The sequence below is a fragment of the Schistocerca cancellata genome, chromosome 11 (genome assembly GCF_023864275.1).
Source record: "Schistocerca cancellata isolate TAMUIC-IGC-003103 chromosome 11, iqSchCanc2.1, whole genome shotgun sequence".
Classification (NCBI taxonomy): Eukaryota; Metazoa; Arthropoda; class Insecta; order Orthoptera; family Acrididae; genus Schistocerca; species Schistocerca cancellata.
The window spans coordinates 21,491,842-21,513,327 of NC_064636.1; the positions used below are offsets into that span (position 1 = coordinate 21,491,842).

Genomic DNA, 21,486 nt, shown 5'->3' on the forward strand with positions numbered 1-21,486 from the left:
CTGTTGGTATTTTATATCTTCTATACTTCGCCAACAGCAATTCTTTTGCTGCCCAAATAGCAAAGCTCATCTACCGCTATATCCATGATTTTTAGTTTGGGACTGTCTGCCTGCAACTGAATAAAGGTAATATTTGTTTTGCCAGATCAGTCACCTAAACTGTATGTATCATTTGTATGGAGCACTTCCAACTCTCTCTCTGTCTCTCCCCCCACCCCCTACATATACTCAAAAATCATTTCTGTAACACACATATAATCTGGACATTTGCAATAATCACAGTGTAATACATATAGCTAAACAATATCAATTGTGAATTTCTATCTTACTTGGTGAGCACATGTCTGTTACAGTACAGTAAAAATTTGCAAGTAAAATGTGTAAGAGTCTTAGGGTGCAGTTGTAGCTACATAAAGTGATTGTCGACAACAGCAAATAAAGATTCTGTTAAAAATTTGATAACAAGAGTAAATCAATAATTTTAGTCTGAATTACTAGTTCCGTTGCTAAAGGATCCAGGGTAACAGTGGAAGTTGCACAATACCTGCCTATGGTAAACTATCAACTACCTCACCAATTACCAGATCAAAAACAATTTACTTGTACTACTTGTGTGTGTGTGTGTGTGTGTGTGTGTGTGTTTGTGTATACAGGTGGTCCACTAATAGTGACCGGGCCAAATATCCCACGAAATAAGCGTCAAATGAAAAAACTACAAAGAACAAAACTTGTCTAGCTTCAAGGGGGAAACCAGATGGCGCTATGGTTGACCCACTAGATGGCGCTGCCATAGGTCAAACGGATATCAACTGTGTTGTTTTAAATAGGAACCCCCATTTTTTATTACATATTCATGTAGTACGTAAAGAAATATGGATGTTTTAGTTGGACCACTTTTTTCGCTTTGTGGTAGATGGCGCGGTAATAGTCACAAACGTATAACTGTGTTGTATCACGTAACATTCCGCCACTGCAGACAGTATTTGCTTCGTGATAAATTACTCCTGCTAAAATGGACCGTTTACCAATTGCGAAAAAGGTCGACATCGTGTTGATGTATGGCTACTGTCATCAAAATGCCCCATGGGCGTCTGCTACGTATGCTGCTCGGTATCCTGGACGACATCATCAAAGTGTCCGGACCGTTCACCAGATAGTTACGTTATTTAAGGAAACGGGAAGTGTTCAGCCATATGTGAAACGTCAACCATGACCTGCAACAAATTATGATGCCCAAGTAGGTGTTTTAGCTGCTGTCTCAGCTAATCCGCACATCAGCAGCAGACAAATTGCGCGAGAATCGGGAATCTCAAAAACGTCGGTGTTGAGAATGCTACATCAACATTTGATTGCACCCGTACCATATTTCTATGCACCAGGAATTGCATGGCTACGACTTTGAATGTCGTGTACAGTTCTGCCACTGGGCACAAGAGAAATTACGGGACGATGACAGTTTTTTTGCACACGTTCTATTTAGCTACAAAGGGTCATTCACCAACAGCGGTAATGTAAACCGGCATAATATGCGCTATTGGGCAAGGGAAAATCCACGATGGCTGCGACAAGTGGAACATCAGCGACCTTGGCAGGTTAATGTATGTTGCGGCATTATGGGAGGAAGGATAATTGGCCCCCATTTTATCGATGGCAATCTAAATGGCGCAATGTATGCTGATTTCTTACGCAATGTTCTACCGATGTTACCACAAGATATTTCTCTGCGTGACAGAATGGCGATGTACTTCCAACATGATGGATGTCCGGTACATAGCTCGCGTGCGGTTGAAATGGTATTGAATAGCATATTTCATGACAGGTGGATTGGTTGTCAAAGCACCATACCATGGCTCACATGTTCACTGGATTTCTTTCTGTGGGGAAAGTTGAAGGATATTTGCTATCGTGATTCACCGACAATGCCTGACAACATGCGTCAGAGCATTGTGAATGCACGTGCGAGCGTTACGGAAGGCGAACTACTCACAGCTGAGAGGAATGTCGTTACACTTGTTGCCAAATGCATTGAGGTTGACGGACGTCATTTTGAGCATTTATTGCATTAATGTGATATTTACAGGTAATCATGCTGTAACAGCATGTGTTCTCAGAAATGATAGGTTCACAAAGGTACATGTATCACATTGGAACAACCGAAATAAAATGTTCAAAAGTACCCACATTCTGTATTTTAATTTTATAAAACCTACCTGTTACCAACTGTTTGTCTAAAATTGTGAACCATATGTTTGTGACTATTACAGCGCTATCTATCACAAAGTGAAAAAAGTGGTCCAACTCAAACATTCATATTTCTTTACGTACTACATGAATATGTAATAAAAAATGGGGGTTCCTATTTAAAACAATGCAGCTGATATCCATTTGACCTATGGCAGCGCCATCTAGTGGGCCAACCGTAGCGCCATCTGGTTTCCCCCTTCAAGCTAGATAAGTTTTGTTCTTTGTAGTTTTTTTGTTTGACGCTTATTTCGTGAGATATTTGGCCCCGTCACGATTAATGGACCACCCTGTATATGCAACACATGCATTTACTGAGAAAAGTGCACTCAACAACAAATTATTTACAGATAGGTGAGAGTATTGTAAGCGAAAAATTATCATGTAGTTAAAAACAAGAGTGAATTTAGAATGAACTCAGGTGTTTCACAATCATAATACTAAAAATAGAAATAATTTCCACACAGACTATGCATTCTTCTCTAATGTTCAGAACTGAATTTTATAATCACCTGTAAAGGTCTGTAACAGATTCTTGACGAATGTCAGGAAGGGAATTGAGAACACCCAATGTTCGAAAACAAGTTTAAAGACTACCTCATCAGCCACTATTCTTATAATTCATCAGAAAACTGGACTCAAGAAAGTGGATTCTCCATAGCACTAATATTTGTATTAGATTCTGATGATTCCCCCCCCCCCGGCCCCCTCCAAGTACAGAGACAGCTAATAGTAGTTTGTCTACAGCTCCAATGCTTTGATTGAAATGTTACATAATAACATCAGCTAAGCATGAGAGGAGGAGGAGCAGTGGGTATTTTAAAGTAGCTGTTTTTCTCCTAACAAACACATATAAAGTAACGAAGAAGCAATTACCATAATGGTCAATTGCATCTTAGAGAGGGTCAGCTGAGAATGGGAAAAAGAATTAGCCATGAAATGGCTACTGGACAAAGTTCACAATGGAGGATCAAAGACCAGTGTTAAGAGAAAGTTCACAATGGAAGAGCAAAGTCTTCGCTGATGACCTGGTGATCCTGTCCAGAAACACAGAGACACTAGTGGAACAGATAAATATGCAGACAAAGCTGACCCACAAATTTATTTTGAGAAAACAAGGTTCATAACCAACACCTGAATTTTCATCAGTTGGACTTGGTGCTCTTGTATGTGAGGTTGTTGCAGTTAAAATTATTGGATACAAGGTCCACCTGCTAGGTAAAACACAGTTTTTTCATGTAACTCAAACATGTTTCACCACCTCTGTGCTATCATCAGTGGGTTTTATTTATTAAAATCTGTGAAATGTGGAGACATTTTGAGTGACCACTAATCTACTAAAATTAGTCCTAAAGAACAGTCCTTGTTTGTTTTGTCATTACCTCAATTTTGCATTATACTATTTGTGCATTATCGTGCACTGGTAGCATCAAACGATGCAACTAAATGATGTTGATGTGAATTTAATTGGCGAGTTAACACACTGCTTTATATTTAAAAATAATTTTGCTGTACCAACACATGTATTTGCTATTACTTACATTCTGTTTTGGCAGATCCGTTTTCTTTTGAGTTCCCATGAATTACTGAGAAGTATACACAAATACTACACAAATTTTCAGAAATTTATTTTTGTAACAAACACTTTTCACTTCTCCAAAACACAGTGTAAATGTTGCTATTGTGTGTCCTACCCCAATCGATATTCACTTGCACAACTGAAAAGTGTATGTTACAAACAAAATTCCGAAAATACGGGTAGTATTTGTGTGCACTTCTCTATAACTCATGGGAACGTAAATGAAAACAATTTGCGAGATAAAATGTGAGTAACAGCAAACTGATGCATGAAATATCTTGGCACAACAACAAGGTGATGTGTTAATTTGCAAACCAAATTCACATCAACCAATGGAAAATCCAGGATGGAATGATGGCAAACCAATGGAAAATTCAAGGTGGAATAATGATAACATACGAAAAGGATAATTGCTACTCACCATATAGCGAAGATGCTGAAACGCATATAGGCATAACAAAAAGACTGTCAGCAAGCAAGCTTTAGCCAAAAGGTCTTCAACAAAAGCCATTCTTTAGGACTGATTTTTGTAGTCACTTATCACTCAAAATATGTTCACATTTCACAGATTTTAATAAATGAAATCCACTGGTTATGGAAGAAAGAAACTTAAACATGTTTGGATCAAATGAAAAAGCAGTGTTTTGCATAATAGGCAGAGCTTATATCCAGTATTTTTAATACCTGAATAGCACCTCATCACCTGACAACAGAGTATGATAAAACACAAAAAGTGGATAGTTTCATATACCTCGGTGAGACAGCGAAAGGATGTATGTCTGACAAAATAAGGCGAGCTCTAGAAATTTTTTTTGAGTCTCAATATTTTGTTGATATAGGATCAATAACCTTTTTTAATATTTCATGGAGCATTTGTTAATCAAAACATCACAGCTGAAGTATATATATTTGGTGACTAGTTTCGAACTAACTGGCTCATTCTCTCATCCCTGACCCACAGAGGATGCACTAAAAGAATGACAGGACAGGCTGAACTGAGAGAACTCAAGAAGTTTGAGTACAAGATTCTTTGCAAAATAATGGGGCCAAGGACAACAGACAGTATAGACTTTGAGGAAGAGAAGAGTTATACAAGGATAATGAACAGTTGATTGAGTCAATAAAGAAATGACAACTGTGGACATCTGTTCAGGATGGAAGCATCATGAATGTTTTGATAAATGGTTCAAGGAAGTAAGGAAGGACCTCAAGAGCATTGCAGGACATCTCAAACCAGTCAGAGTAGAGATTACTGATCCACAATGTCAAGAGTTTCCAAGATGAGGAAATGTAGAACAGCAGCTGGACGAAAGAGAGAAGACAGACAACCGGGGAAACAATGCAATGCTTTTTGGCTGCAGAAAAGGCTTCCAGAATTAAGATCTAGCCACAACTTCTTCTTCCTATGCTTTACAATGGTAACCTGCAGCAGTTTCTTCTACCTGTGTTTGTATAAATGTCCTTGTTATATATCCCTAAAGGTTCTCCTCCATCATGCAATATGTGGAAGGAGACATGAATGAGTGAAATAAATGAATGAGTACTTACTACAGGGCTGCGTCTGGAGAAATCTTGGAAGACCAGCTCCCTGGCCACAGGGTCAACACGCAGTCCTTCTGTTATGGGCCGGTCCAGGTTGAGGGGGTCGTCAACAAGCTTGAAATCCTGTGCGTCGCGTGTGAATGCTGATGTTATCTGGAACACAAATAAAAATAAAAAATATATTTCTTACCTTTAAAATATGAATAACTTAAAAGCTGCAAACATGCAAGACTTTTACAGCATTCTAAAAGTAAACTAGCATATACACAGGAGAGAAGAATGTTGTAATGTTTATCTATGCAGTGTGAACTGTTTACACTCCTTTACTTTCTTTCTTTACTCTCTGTAACCAAATACAAGATTTGTTTTGGATTATGGATATGTAGAACATTTTGTCTTATTCCATGGAAATAATGACAAGAATCCATTGTACCAGGGGTAGCTATAAGGTTTTAATTATCAACCTGAAAAAATAAGATTTCGTAAGTAATTTTTTGTTTTTGAAAAGTTCACAGGTATTCAATCAAATGGCATCATCAAAATGGTGCGATATTTTGACAAGTTGACTTTTCATCATCTTCAGATAGTTCTGACACATCAGTTCTGCCTGAACATAGCAACAAGTCAGCTTGCTGAAAGATCACGTCATTTAGATGATGCTACCCAGCTGAATACCTGAGAACATTTCAAAATCATCATACATCCAGAAAAGATAAAATCGTACAATTTTTTTTTTTTTGTTCGTTTGCACGTAGAAATGCCTGCAGTCGTAGTACACATCGAAATCCCTCTCATCACAGTACCAGGGAATGCCAAAACAAAATGGCAGTGCCTAGTGATAAAGTATATCATGCGACAATTGTTTTTCAGCAGTAGTGGAAAATGATACATTTGCTTCAGACTAATCAATATGGTTGACGAAGTGATCTGAATTGGCTCGACACTTCTGCAACATTTCCGCTGATATGGAAAATGAATTACTGCATGAAATGCCATTTTATTAGTGGTCTGCACCCATATTGTTTTGTTGCCTCTAGCGGCGTGCTATAATACTGTATTGGAGGGATTTTAATGTGTACCGTGGCTGCAGACATGCAACTGTAAACAAACAAAAAATGAATTATGTTACTTAATATTCTGAAGCTGTTAATTAACCATTTATACTGACCATTCGTATCTCAATAATATGCTAACACCATGTTTTCCGGGTGATATCAGGTAAATTTTGTAATTTAGCATTTTAAGATATTTACACCAGCTGTACCTCAATATATTCATGGAATTTTGCTTCACCATCATGTGGTATTTTGCTTCTAAGCTAGCAGAATTGCTTCACTTTGTCTACTTCATGGTCTCTAATTTTGATACAATTACTCGCTAATCTCAATTCTGCTACTTCTCATTCTGCTCATCCTTATTTGGTTCACTCTCAATCTGCATTCTGCGCTCATTCCATTCAAGATGTCCTGTGAATCTTGTTAACTTTCATAAAAATAGCGAAGTCATCAGTGAACTGTACCATTCATATTCTTTCATTCTTTAATTTTAACTCCATTTCTGAAGTAGAATACGTTGAAGTACTTAGATGACACCTTCAAGTTTCCAAGATAAATGTTATGCTAAGTTGTAGCTTTACAATTAAGAAGAGACAAACAAACAATTTAGATGAAAACTGTAAGAATCTGATCGATGTCATTTATTGACATGTCTGGCTTTCTCCTATTTATGTGAGCTGTCACTCGGTCACGGCTCTGAGAATTATTCGCCATTTCCTAAAGTTGTGGAAGTTGGGATGACACTGCTATCCGCCAATCTCCCCATCACTGTGTTAGACATTGTCGGCTCAAATTCAACAAGATTGTATCTGAAGCTACAGCTCAACACACTCAATTTCATGTCTCTGGGCACTTCAGTAGCTTATGTGTGTCACTAAGAAAGAAAGATACTGAAACAGAACTAGCAGCTTACTGAATATGACTGTAAGGGTAATATCTACATCTACACTCCACTAGCCACCTAACAGTGTGTACTTTTCATACCACTAACTAATCCCCCCTTCCCTGCTCCATTTGTGTTTGGGACGTGGAAAGAATCATTGTCAGTAAAGCATCATTAATAGTTTTAACTCCTCCAATTTTCTCATTGTGGCTATTTCACAAGATGTATGAGGGAGGAAGTAATATGCTCCCTGACTCTTCCTGGAATGTACTTTCTCAGCATTTCAACCGTAAACCTCTATGTGATATACACCTCTCTTGCAATATCTGTGACTGGAGTTTGTGAGCATCTCCATGAAGCTATAACATCGACTAAGTGATCCCACAATGAAATGCACCACTCTTCATCGGACCTACCCCATCGCTTGTATGAAACCAACCCTGTAGTGGGCCCTGAAGAAGTGTTTAGTAAGCTGCTTCTTTAATGGATCAGTTACATTTCTTCCTATGAGGCTTATTATGGAATCTGTTTTTTCCTAATATTTGTTGTATGTGCTCATTTCACTTAAGGTCACTCCGGATGGTTCCTCCTACATATTTTACAGTAGTTCTTCAAGTCCCAGCCCACAGCCACTGTTATTCGAACACATGTATATGTGTACTGATCTACGTCTTCATATTGATCAGTCAGGTGCGTAGCAGCATCAAATTCCTCGCTATTGTAACTTTAAAAGCCACCTTGAGCAGAGAATGCTACAATTTTCTTCTTTCTTCCTACAGCGAGCTATAGCTTTGTGTCCGGAGCCTAAAAAATACCACACATTACACTGAGAATGTTCAGGGATTTCCAGAAACTGAGTATGTTGGAACCTTCTCACATCGGCTATTGCACAAGATATGACCATTTCTGATAGTGTGATTCTGGTAGTAAAATGTGCATATGCATAATAAAGTATTCTAAACTAAAATAGTCATTCTAATTGTAAGAGAGTACAGGGTTAATCTAAATGATGAACCCGTTTTCAAGACTTCGTATTTATTTAAGTACAATTCAAAAATGAACAAGCTATGAAAAGAGGAAGTTTCAAAGTTTTTCACAATGTTTGGTATCACTTTAATAAATTTAATAATTTGTAATTTGTTAGTTTAAATAATTACTTAATAATTAGAAGTGTGATAAATGTTATAGGTGTTCAATGTGGCCACCACTGGCTGCATGGCAAACATCTACACAGTAGCCAAACTCGTCCCACACACACAAAAGCGTATCTGCTGTTAATGAGAGCAGGGCAGCAGTGATCGGGTTCCGCAGATCGTTCTGAGTGTTTGGTAGAGGCAGGATGTAAACAGCTTCATTCACATAAGCCCGTAAGAATAAAACCATAAGAAATAGTCGCAGGGTGTGAGATCGGGTGATCTCGGTTGGAAGTGCAGAGCCAATGCTGAGGAAGGGAGTCATTCAAAAAGCCTTGTACATCACAGTACCAATGGGTTGGAGCTCCATCCTGTTGGAAAATGAAGTCCTGGGAATCTTCCATAACATGTCCAGGTATGTGATTCCCGTTACAGTTCTTTCCGCAAAGAAATCTTTGTACGGGATACGGCACAGAACACGTTGATCTTCGGCGTGTCTCTTTCGTAATGGTGAATGAGGATTTTCCAAACCCCGTATGTGAACACTGTACCTATTGACTTTTCCACTAAGGTGAATGTCGCTTCATCGCTAAAGATTACACACTGCAGATTGAGCGAGGTCGCACAGCAGTCAGCACACCTGACTCGCATTCAGGAGGATGAAGGTTCAATTGTGCATAGAGCCATGCTGATTCAGGTTTTCCACAATTTCCCTAAATCGTTTCAGGCAAATGCCGGGATGGTTCCCTCAGAATGGTACAGCCGACTTCCTACCCCGTACTTCCATAATTCGATGACACTGATGACCTTCCTGTTTGGTCTTTTCCAACAAATCAAGCAACTGACCTACATGCTGTAGAAATGTGTCATCCTCCATCTTTGCTAGAACATAATCTCAAAATGCGAGACACTTCTCTGTCATTGGGGTTGAGAGCCTGCACAAGTTGTAATCGGTAGGGCTTGTACAGCAAACATCGTCTCAGAACAGAACTTTCCATACAGTTGGTTTGGGTACTCCAAGTTCTCAACTGGCTCTATTGGTAGACTTACTGGGACTGTGCACAAAACTTGCTCGAATCCATCGGACATCATCCTCTGACACACGCGGTCGGCATGTGCTTTTTCCTATGCACACACTCCCAGTCTGTTTAAATTGCTTAAATCAACGGTTAATGCTTTTGTGAGTTGGTGGTTGAATACCAATTGGTTCGAAATGCCCGCTGCACTGGAATTTGTGAATCACTTTTTTCCAAACTCGAGAATGCAGAAAACCTTGTGCTCCAGTTGCCATCTCGCTCACAACTGACAGTAAAACGGAATGATGGCCCTGCTGCCGTGCGAAGTCTACCGGCCGCTTCAAAAACCATCACCGCTTGTCCACCCCCACCGACCAAAAACTTTGAAACTTCCTCTTTTCATTGGTATAAAGCTAATTCATTTTGGATTTGTACTTGAATATATACCAATTTTTGAAAATGGGTCCATCATTTAGAATAACTCTGTACTTACGGCTTCATTTTTACTTGTTAAGAAATTGTTTCATTATGTACAGATAATCAGTAAAACAGATAACTCACAACCTGTTAATAACTTACAAAAACATACAAAAGAATGTATTACTGGATGTCTAGCTGCTTGTTATGCTACGCAAACAAGGGTTTGCACTGCAGCTCTCATTAATTATCTACATTTGACAGAAGTTGTTTTTACAGGTATGCTGGGGTGATGAGCCAACACTCAGTTACAGCTTTTAAGAGGCACGCTGGAAAAGTATCAGAGATCGAAACCTACTTCTGGATCAGGTGCTATCTTTAATTTACACCACAAACTGTTACAAAATCAAATGGAAAATCTTCCAAATGACAACTATGAAATAGGTAAATTCAAATGCAAATAACTACGCCCAGACATACCAAGCCTCGGCTTCAGGTTTGATAAAAAGGAAGTTGATTTTGCTATTTTTGGGAGTCACAGCCATATACTATTGTCCAAATGTTAACACTTTCAACATTTAACTGTTCTTTTATTTCGTTTAGGGCACTGTTGTAATTTGAGCTCTATACCACAGTGATTCATTACCATCCTGTGGCAATTAGCAGTAGCACATGTCAAGTAATTCATATCAATATTTGATGATACAACAACAATAAGTCGAGGTCAAAATTCAGCAGCAGCATACATTCTGTTGATGGCGAAGTACGAAATTGAATTTGGAGGTTTGGTTTAAGACATAAATGGTGTTGACACGATGATCACTGTATCTCATGATAAAGCACATTTACATCTGCTACCACAAGCAATGTGAGCAATTACCAATACAATAATAACAAATGCATATAGAGACAAAAAACTGCAACAGTGTTCAAAACAAAATAAAAGAATATTCAAATGGTGAAAGTGCTATCATTTACACACAAAGAAAGTCAATGCTTGAAAAAGTATCATAATGTGAGGTAGTTTGCTGGGGAAAGAGGTAAAAATTACCTTCATCCTCGGTGAGATCATGGCAATTATCTGTAAAAATATTTTGACAGTGCTATTGAAAAGCATCACAAGTATAATTATTTAATTTATAACAAAATTAGTATTGTTAGTACAAGGCTAACATAAATGGAAGACCAGTATTATCACTTAAGCCAGCTACGAGTCAAAATAAAAGCAACCGTTGGAGAATGACTGTACCTTACCCAACTATAAACAAAGGTAAACTATTGGCAGAGTAATATTTATCTCAAGGATCTGGGTAAAAATTTGTGTTGAAAAACTATAGTTGATCCTGTTACACAGCACAAGTCAATCAATGTGATTAAAATGTTTTGTATTAATGCATTATTTGCTAATAAGTCATCTACATTTGACACAACAGTTTTTTGCTCTTGGTTGTTGAGACTGATGTGTCTGTTCTACAAGAGAAAATAATCAACCCTCTTCTTAATTTTGAATTGTATATTTATGAAAAAATCAAATGAGAAAAGTACTTCAAAGCTATAAGGGGGCTAATATTTTTATGGGGGGGGGGGGGGGGGGGGGGAGTTACAGAGAGGTGGTCTTTCATTGAGTTTCCTAGGAGTTCAAAGCCAATAGATTAATGAATGGAGCAATAGGCACCCATACTACTTTGAAGAGAAACCTTGCAATTTATGGGACACGATGTGAATGGCTGGACAGATGAATAAACTACCATAGTAACAAGTATCTGTATGAAGTTGGTAGAGAGACAGAGGATCTGAATATAAAAAAGGTACTGAGAATATTGTGAATTAAAGTTAAAGAAAAGTAACAAGAGTTGAAATCTTGTAATAATTCATAACCCTTTCAAATAGCAGTAGCACCTGAGAAAGATCTGTGGCACTGAAATTGCTGCATAACAATGAACTATGACAATTACTATTGTGCTGCACTGAGAAAACATACGAATTAAAATTAGTTCTAATGCTTCTGTTCTAAAGCTTTGTAAGAAGTGCAGAAAGACATTCAATGTTACTGGAACACAATTTATATGTAAAGGTTAAGTTTCACTGTTAGATAAGGATAAGAAAGTTTTAGACAGGCTCAGCAGGGATTCAAAGTCCCCCGTTCCCGTTAACGGCCAGGTAGGAGAGCGAGCAGTGCGTTACCTGTGTGCGGTACCAGGAGGAGCTGGTGCAAGAGTCGGTGATGCCCATGCAGAAGCAGCTGATGCAGCCCTCCGGGTTCTGCGGCGCCAGGTGGAAAGAGTTGGGCTTGCATTGGTTGCACAGGGTCCCCGTTGTCAGTTCCTGGCATCAGGAGAGCAACATGGGTGCTGTGTACATGCTAGCCTCTAATTTACTTATAAATATGTACACTACATCTAATTAGGATGTGGAAAATTACTAGTCATCTATAAAAACTGCACTGTGGCTACCATTTTAGTACATAACGAGTAACCTCCATCCCGACTCTTTAAAGAATTGAACTTACCTTCCCACACCTAATTACATTACAAATGAATTAACGCATTAAGCTAGTTTTTCACACATTTCAATGTTCGTAACAGCATGTCTCTTTGACTATATGTCATACAATATAATTTTGCAGGTATATTCAGTAGTACATATGGAAGACACTGCAAACTGCGTTGTGTAGGGAATTAATAGTAAAGAAGTAATAAATCAAAACACCATGCCAGATGCTGCAGTTTTACTGCATTGTAATAGGGCATTAACTTTTTTCTTTCTCTTATTATTTTGTGTGGTCGCGGTGGTGTGTGTGTGTGTGTGTGTGTGTGTGTGTGTGTGTGTGTGTGTGTGGCGGCTGTTATCAGTGAGAAAAAATTTCTTATAGGTTTGACCTTATATGCAAAGTTTGCTAGAAGTTGCCAAGTGCTCTCATTCTTAAATACTGGCTGAAAGTTGTCTGGGTTATTGACGCACTAAGTGTTCTGCTACCTCAACACATTTACACTGTTTGTAGCATTATAACTTGACTTACTGTGTTAATTCTTTAATGTAATATTATATCTCTAAATGAATACATGATGACAGAATTTTAAATTTTTAAATTCAGTCAGTAATAATGAGGTCTGTTCAAAAAATTCCGAAATATTCGTAATTTTGTGAAAATGGTATGTGGAACGACATGCATCCCTGCACACACCTGTGTTTAATATGCAACTGTCAGAAGTTTCATTGTTGTACGTCTATTAGTTACTGTTCAGTGCCGTATAGAGCAGAATGTTGTGTCGCACAGTTTGCAAATTTTCAGATGGTAGAGTTAGAGGAGCAATGTGTCTGCACTAAATTTTGCATGAAACTCAAGAAAACCTTTACAGAGCCACACCAAATGATGTAGGAAGGCTACAGTGATGAGTACTTAAGCCATAATCAGTTTTACAAATGGTTTACACGGTTTAAAAATGGCTGAACTCAAGTTAAAGGTGACCCTCGTTCTAGACGCCCTACGACGATTCTCGTGTCGGGAACATCAGTGAAATTGTGCTTGGCAATTGAAGACTGCCTGTCCGAGAGATTGCAGGAGAATGTAACATATCAGATGGATCATGTCACGAAATCCTGACACAGTATCTCCGAATGCACTGTGTTGCCACCAAGTTCATGTCATAGCTCACGAGCCAAGAACAGAAAGAGCTTCGCCTTGCAATCTGTGAAGAGTTTTTGGGTAGTGCAAATGAGAACGAGACGTTTCTTAAGAGAATCATAACTGGTGATGAAATGTGGGACTACAATTACGGTGTTGAGACCAAGGTTAAATCTTTGCAATGGGTCGGAAAAGGTTCACCCAAGACAAAAAAAAAAAAAAAAAAAGGTTCTAAGATCAGCCATGCTGATAGTTTTCTGACTTTGACCGATAAGTTCATCACAAATTCATGCCACAGGGACAAACTGTTAATCAATGGTGCTATCAGGATGTGTTGTAACACCTACAAGAATATGTGAGAAAGAAACAGGCGAGACAATTCGTGGCTCTCGCATCACGATAATGCACTCGCAGGGTGTAACTACTTTGCAAAAAACTAAAACACTGTGCTGCCTCATCCTCTTTACTCTCCAGACCTGTCCCCTGTGGACTTTGTTTTTATTTAAAAAGTTGAAATCCCCATTGAAAAGATGAAGATTTTCAACAATAGACGAGATCAAAGAAAACTCGCAGACAGCACTCTGTGCGATCCAGCAAGAGGTCTACCGAGACAGATTCTGGAATTGGAAAAGACGTTGGGAGCAGTGTATCAGTTGTGGAAGATATATTTCAAAGGAGACCGTGCACAATAGGTAAACGGTAAGCGTAGAAAAAATTTGTGAACAAAGTTCCTGAATTTTCTGAACAGACCTTCTATTGTGAAATAACAGACCTCCTCTTATAAAATATTGAAAATCAAATTTTATTTGTCCCTGGAAGATGTTAGATCGGCAAGCTGCAACTTCTTTTATTTTTCAAACCCACTGAAGCGCAATTCTGTGTAGTCCTTTCTTCACATACATCATGCAAGAGTTGTGATATCCTGTAGAAGTCAGGGTATCTTACTACAGGTACTTACATCTGCATGCAGATGTAGATTTCACTGTATTCACTTTATGTTTTCACTGGTGTTTGTGCGCAGTTTGCATTGAAACTAACATTCATACTTCTACCACTGATGCCAACAAAGTTAATGTCAAATTTAACTACGGTTTGTAGTTCAGTATTATAAAGTAGATACGCTTAATAGTGCTTTGACCTCTCTACCACATGGAGCAAGAAAGTGCCAAACCACCTAAACTGGCCACTATTACATAATCTGTGCAGATCAAAGCTATTAAGGCAAACTCCACAATGCTACATAGATTCTGTTCTTTTTTTTAAAGTAAGGATTTTTAATTGTGTTTTCTTTCATTGGAAGAAGTTTAAAAAAATGTACACACATTAATTAGCTATATTGAGCAGAATGTTAAATCTGTATTGACAAACTAAGTGGCCTGCTGTTTATATCATAGTGAGGGGGAACTGTAATTAGTTAACAGGTTAATCATCATCAACAGTGCCACTCCCATGAGACACTGTGGAGAGATATGCGATATTATCAGGGACACAGGTCCAACATCCACGGCCGGTATAGTGGCAGTTTTAGGGTGAGTAAAAATGGTACATAGTTCAGGAATCAGAATGCTATGTCAAATGGTAGACATCAGCCAATCAAACTCTTTATGACACTCTGCACATAATTAGTGCTGTTCAGTAGTAGGTCTCATACAGTTGAATGTGTGCTTTCTCTGTCACAAATGTATTATCTTTCACACCAAGATCTCCACTGGAAGTACTAATGTAAGTGACGTTATTGCTCTTCAGATGTAAACACACGCTGCTAGGTATAATGTGTGAATAGTACTTGTACAACTAGCTTACCAGTGAGATAAAACTTTATCTGTATTTCTTTGTGTTTTAGGATATTTGTGCAACAGATGCCAGATAATGCTCTCTGAAACCAGCTACATGATAAATAAATGCATTTTAATTAGAGCTTACAACAATCTGCATCATATGAATGACAATACACGAAATTAAATGAACTTCCAGCCATTTCCATTTCCAGTCAGTAAAAGTGCAGAACTGAAGTTTTTTCTAAGAACGTAGCATATTAATTTCAAATCATTAAGTTTCCTAAGGCTACAATGAAATGAATTCATTAATCCATGCAATACATTCAGTCCCATGTGTTTTCCAATGCAATGAGACTTCAATAAAACTGTATACTTAGTAGGAGCAGGAAAAAACCACTTTATTTTATGGCCAAATTTGGTGTTGTTTTTTGCTAAATTCAGCTTCATTTATTAGGTATGTTCAGTGTTAGTTTATTTTTTCAATCCAGTGTTATTTGTTTTACAATTTTGGCGGTTCCTTCCCAATTTAAGTGCTATTTTTCACCAATTTTGGTCTTTGCTAATTTACACATTACTTCTGATATCACATCATAGTTATGCAGCAGATGAACTGCAATTTTAAGATTATATGAGGTTTGCTCAAAATATTTCAGAACATACGCAATTTCGCGCTACGGGTGTGTTGCAAAGAAATGTGGTTGGCATTACTGTAGATGCCTGGTTTAATGTGTAACTGCCAGAAGTTTCATTGGTGATGTCTCTTACTTACTGTTAAGTGCTATATAGAGTAGAACGCTGTGTCACAGAGTTCGCGAACTTTGAGATGGCAGAGTTAGATGAGCAATCTATTTGCATTAAATTTTGTTGAAACTCAAAACAATCTTCACACAGACACACCGAATGAAGAGTGCTTAAGCCTTTTTTGGTATTACGAATGGTTCACACTGTTTAAAAATGTCCTTCGACCTCTACTGACGATGCTCATGTCAGGAACATCAACTAAATTGTGCTTGTCAGTTGAAGACTCACTGTCCAAAAGATTGCAGAAGAATATAACATTTCAGCTGGATCATATTATGAAATCTTGACACAGAATCTTAGAGAATGCACTGTGTTGGTGCCAAGTTCGTCTCACAGCTCAAGAGTCAAGACCAAAAAGACCTTCACCTCGCAATCTGTAGAGAACTTCCTGATGGCGCAAATGAGAACGAGATGTTCCTTACGAAAATCATAACTGGTGATGAGATGTGGGTCTACAGTTATGATGTTCAGACCATGGTTCAATCTTCACAATGGGTCGGGAAAGGTTCTCCGAGACCAAGAAAGCTCATCAGGTCAAATGTCAAAGCCATGCTAATAGTTTGCTTTGACTCTGAAAGTTCATCATGAATTTGTGCCACAAGGATACACTGTTAATCGATGATACTATCGGGATGTGTTGTGACACCTGTGAGAAAATGTGGGAAGGACATGTGGCGAGACAATTCACAGCTCTTGCATCATGATAACACATCCTCACATTCATCTCTGTTGGTGCGTGGCTCTTGCACAAAAACCGAAATAACTGTGCTGCCTCGTTGTCCTTACTCTCCAGACCTGGACCCTGCAGACTTCTTTTTATTCCCAAAGTTGAAAACCCCACTGAAAGGACACAGATTTGCTGCAATAGACAAAGTAAAAGAAAATCTGCAAACAGCGCTTCACATGATCCAGCAAGAGGTGTACCAAGACTGCTTCCGGAAGTGGAAACAGCATTTGGAGCAGTGTATCAATTGTAGCAGAGCGTATTTCGAAGGAAATCATGCACAATAAATAAAAGGTAAGCGTAGAAAAATTTTGTGGACCAAGTTCCAGAATTTTTTGAGCTGACCTTGTACATGAGCCTCAGGCCTGAAGAAATAAGAACCAAAATACAATTTCAACATTCAATAACTATTAGTTACTGGTGTACTGACATTCTCAGATTTATAACATTTCTGGTAAAGGAAAATGACAAATACCAAAATATATTATAAAAGTTGACCATTTCTCAGTATTTTGTAAAAATTACCAAATTTGTGTTACTTCATTAACAACTGTCAATTTCACATTATCATTTTCGTGAAACTTTCCTGTCCCTACATATAAGCTCTTGATGTTACCTGCACTGATAGCAAAGCACCGAGAAATTTAGGTTTCACACCTATGTCAGTTCAGTAATAGATATTTCTTTTTATTTTATTTTTCGTTTGTATTTGCTACAGGGTGACTAAACAAGTAATTCTCATGATTCCAATGAATTCATACATGTTGTACTGCAAATGATTGAAGTACAGGATAATGTGAACATAGTTTATGAAATGGAAATCCAATTCTACATGCTGAGAAAAATCTACATCCACATACTTGAGTACTTTTTCTGCACTTACCACATTATTGCAGCAAGGAGAGCATGGGAGAAAAGTAAAAAATACATTAAATTTCCACTTTACACTTTTATAACAGAAAAGCAAAGAGGTACTATAGATTAGAATCTGTGTTCTTATATGGAGTTAATTTTTTGCAGTGCTGATACCAGCCAAAAACAGGTATTAATCCATGCTATGTGTAATTTTTAGTAATTAATTAGTAATAAAATCCCCATAGTATTAAGTTATACTTGTTTTGTGGCTTTTAACTCCAGCATAGAAACTAAATTTTCATTGCACAGCATGGTCACTGGCTCTCTATAGCCAAGTGTGGCAGGAGTTTCTCTTTATTCTGTCATTTTCAGGATCTCAACTCACCTTGCAACGACACTGCCCAGTCACAGGATCCACTTCAGTCGAGAGGCTACCAGCAGGATCGCACGGACCACCTAGGAATCAAAGGCTGTGATTAGCAACAACACAACACACACATTTTAAATAAGTACCTATCACACAAGTCTGCCCAACTGGAGGAGGGGGTGAATAAGTTTATGTGATGGATAACCTACCATTAGTTTCACACTTCTCCCTCAGTCAGGAGACAATATATCACAAGTTCTGTTTCCTTCCCTAAATTTATGCAAGGGCAATATACAGGAAATTAAGACAATCTCACGGAAGGTACGAAGAGGTAGATAAAGATGAGATGGGAGATTCGATACTGTGAGAATAATTTGACAGAACACTGAAAGATCTATCCCAACAGTCCAAAAAATTTCAAGCCTGTATTAATGAAAATGCGGAGAAAAGTTAAGATGGTGATTTTTACGTTTCAGGTGTCCTAAATAGACTCCTGCCACTCAAGTACAGCGTACAGAGAATGTTCGTACAATCATATGGAACTTCCAGGAAAGTCCTCCTTTGGGGTGTTGTTCAACTCGAGCATCACATTGGCTCGAATGCTGCTTCTGTCATAAAAGTGTTGACCCTTCATGTGAATTTCTGCACGCTGCCATTTCGTGGCAGGCTAGTATCGATAACACGAAGGCTCCTTACCTGTGATAGTCTTCCTCCAGAAAAGAAATGTCTGTGATCTGCGTTATAATCCAGTCCCAGCAAACGTGCATACATTGCTGTTATTGTTCGGAAGTCAGGGCATGCACACACTTTTCTCTTCTTCAAAACATTCTGGAGAATGTCTTGAACATTTGATTAAGATATGCTGCAATTTGTGACACAACAACGTTGACACGCTACAGAATGAATTTTTCACTCTGCACTTCCTGGCATATTAAAGCTGTGTGCTAGGCAAAGTGCACATTCCGCTGCACAGTGAAAAATTCATTCTGGAAACATATCCCAAGCTGTGGCCAAGGCATATCTCCACAATATCCTTACTTCCACGAGTGTTAGTCCTGCGAATTCAGAGCAGAATTTCCCCTAAGTTTGGAAGGTAGGAGATGAGATACTGGCGGAAGTAAAGTTGTGACGACAGATTGTGAGTCATCCTCGAGTAGCTCAAGAGGTAGAGCACTTGTCCATGAAAGGCAAAAGTCCAGAGTTCGAATCTCAATCTGGAACACAGTTTTAATCAGCCACAAAGTTTCACTGACACACTATGTTTGCATATTCAGTACGTAACACTGCCTCCTCACAACTGACTGGTCAAATGCACTTCTGCCGTTTATAGTTGTTAGTCCAACATGCCACCATAGTTACTGCACTGACATTGCTTCTACCCAGGAATAAAATCTGTTTGGACAGAAGGTCTATGCCAAAGCAAGGCACTTGGAGTGGATGACACTCTCTCAGACCTGGTGTCGAACATGAAATACTGTCAAGACTTGAAGAAGAATGCAATATTTCCAATTGGAAAGAAAAAGGATGCTGACAGGTGTGAATACTACCAAAACACCAGTTTAATAAGTTCCAAATGCATAATATCGACACACAATATTTACATAAGAATAGAAAAACTGGAAGCAACCGGTCTCAGAAAAGACCAATTTGGGTGTGTTACCTACCTGGAGAGCAAGAGTCCCCTGGGATAAGAGGATTCCCAGTGTATCCCACATCACAGCGTTCACAACGGCGTCCGACATATCCTGGCGGGCAATCACAGGTAACCTGTCCATCGGTGTCCAAGAAACACGTGCGTCCAAACCTGCTCAGCAAAAGAAAACAAAATCGGATAATTAGACAACTCCTACTAAGAGGCTACAATTGCTAATAAGAGCAGAGAAGCTGAAGTATTCAATTTATGAGCATACCAGACACGACCAACAGCTTGTCGATTAAAAATAGTTTCGAACCTGACAGGTCACTGTTATCAATGAATGCAGGTACAAAAACAGTTTCAAACCTGACAGGTCACTGTTATCAGTGAATGCAGGTACATCTCAACCAGTTTTGGAGTGAACATGTTACACAAAAATATAGGTTACTTTCCAAACAGTCCTTACACATGTGAATACAGTTCTTAAATTAAGCTCACTAAACAAAATATCAGTAACCCCCTAAAAAGAGTACATCTGTCACCAGGCAGTCATATGACCCTCCACCAATGATGCATGTCACAGCAGCGGAGTGGTGTGGTGTGTATGTGATAAATGAATGTACGGAGTAAGCACAGTGAGATGAGTCGACGAGACAGAAAGGTGCTATCGTGTTTGCACAAGACCTTCAGCTCCCTGTGAATGAAGTTGCCCCACTTGTTCATGTATCAATGTGGACTCCACAATACATTTATAAAGAATAGTATAACACACGACCATTTAACACAGTGTAAGAACAGTGGTGACAAAAATATCCTAAAATTCAAAAATCCACATTTTCTTGAGTGCAAATGATGAAACCATAAAAACATGACAAATTCTCACGTGCATTTTACACTCTGTGATGTTACAATCACAAAACGGGGTACAGACGTGTAAGTTAATGCAGATGAGTAAGAAAAACAAACCTGTAATGTTCAGATAGAGCATTAGTAGTGTCCTGCTTGAAGTAATCATGGCATCTAAATGTCTGGGAGTAATCTTGCAAAGCATTATACCAGGTCAGATAAAAAGACATCGAATCAACTCAGAGGTAGGCTGAAAGATTTGTTACTGGTAGAGTCGAAAATGCAAGTGTTACAGAGATGCTCTGGCAACTCAAATGGGTATCTCTGGAGGGAAAGTGATGCTCTTTTTGAGGAACACTGCTGAGATAATTTAGGGAACCGGTATATGAAACTGACAACGGAACAGTTCTATTGCCACCAAAATAAGTTTCGTGTAAGAAGCACGAAGATAAGACGTGACAAACTAGGGCTCATACAGAGGCATATACAGACAGTTATTTTTCCTACACTATTTGCGAGAGGAACAGGAAAGGAAATGACCAGTAGTGGTACAGAGTACCCTCTGTCGTGCACCATACAGTGGCTTGCGGAATATATACGTAGATGTAGACCTGGAGCTTGAGAACTCGTACACAATAATGAAAATTCCAGACATCTGAGAGCACGCCAGAGGTATAGTGGTGACCCTTAAATGTGCCAGTTCACCCGTAAGCGTAAACAAACAAGAAATTAGACCGTGTGAGGAACAGTAGTGTTGTGGAAGAAGAACTCCTGCCTCCCTCATGCTGAGCTGGTGGTCTACACCCGTTTTTTGTGCTTCTGCCAAAGCAGAACTGACACAAAGCAATAGAAACCGATGACACTTTTGGGGTTGTAGGAGTCATATTCGATCCATGTGTTGACCCATGATTAGTCTCTTCACTCCTTTCAAAGTGAGAAAAGAAAAAAATGAGCAATGTACAATAGCAAAAAAACATTTGGTAACAGC

The 21,486-nt window shown here is 38.6% G+C and overlaps 1 protein-coding gene across 1 annotated transcript in view; it reads right to left on the reverse strand.

The window, feature by feature from the left end:
• LOC126108671 (basement membrane-specific heparan sulfate proteoglycan core protein) overlaps positions 1-21,486 on the reverse strand; it is a 761,963-nt gene that overhangs the window by 163,626 nt on the left and 576,851 nt on the right. The window contains exons 36-39 of the mRNA XM_049913980.1: positions 19,681-19,820; positions 18,035-18,105; positions 12,051-12,191; positions 5,369-5,515 (exon numbers count right to left, since the gene is read on the reverse strand). Of these exons, the coding sequence (XP_049769937.1) occupies positions 5,369-5,515; positions 12,051-12,191; positions 18,035-18,105; positions 19,681-19,820 (499 nt within the window). The remainder of the gene's footprint in view (positions 1-5,368; positions 5,516-12,050; positions 12,192-18,034; positions 18,106-19,680; positions 19,821-21,486) is intronic.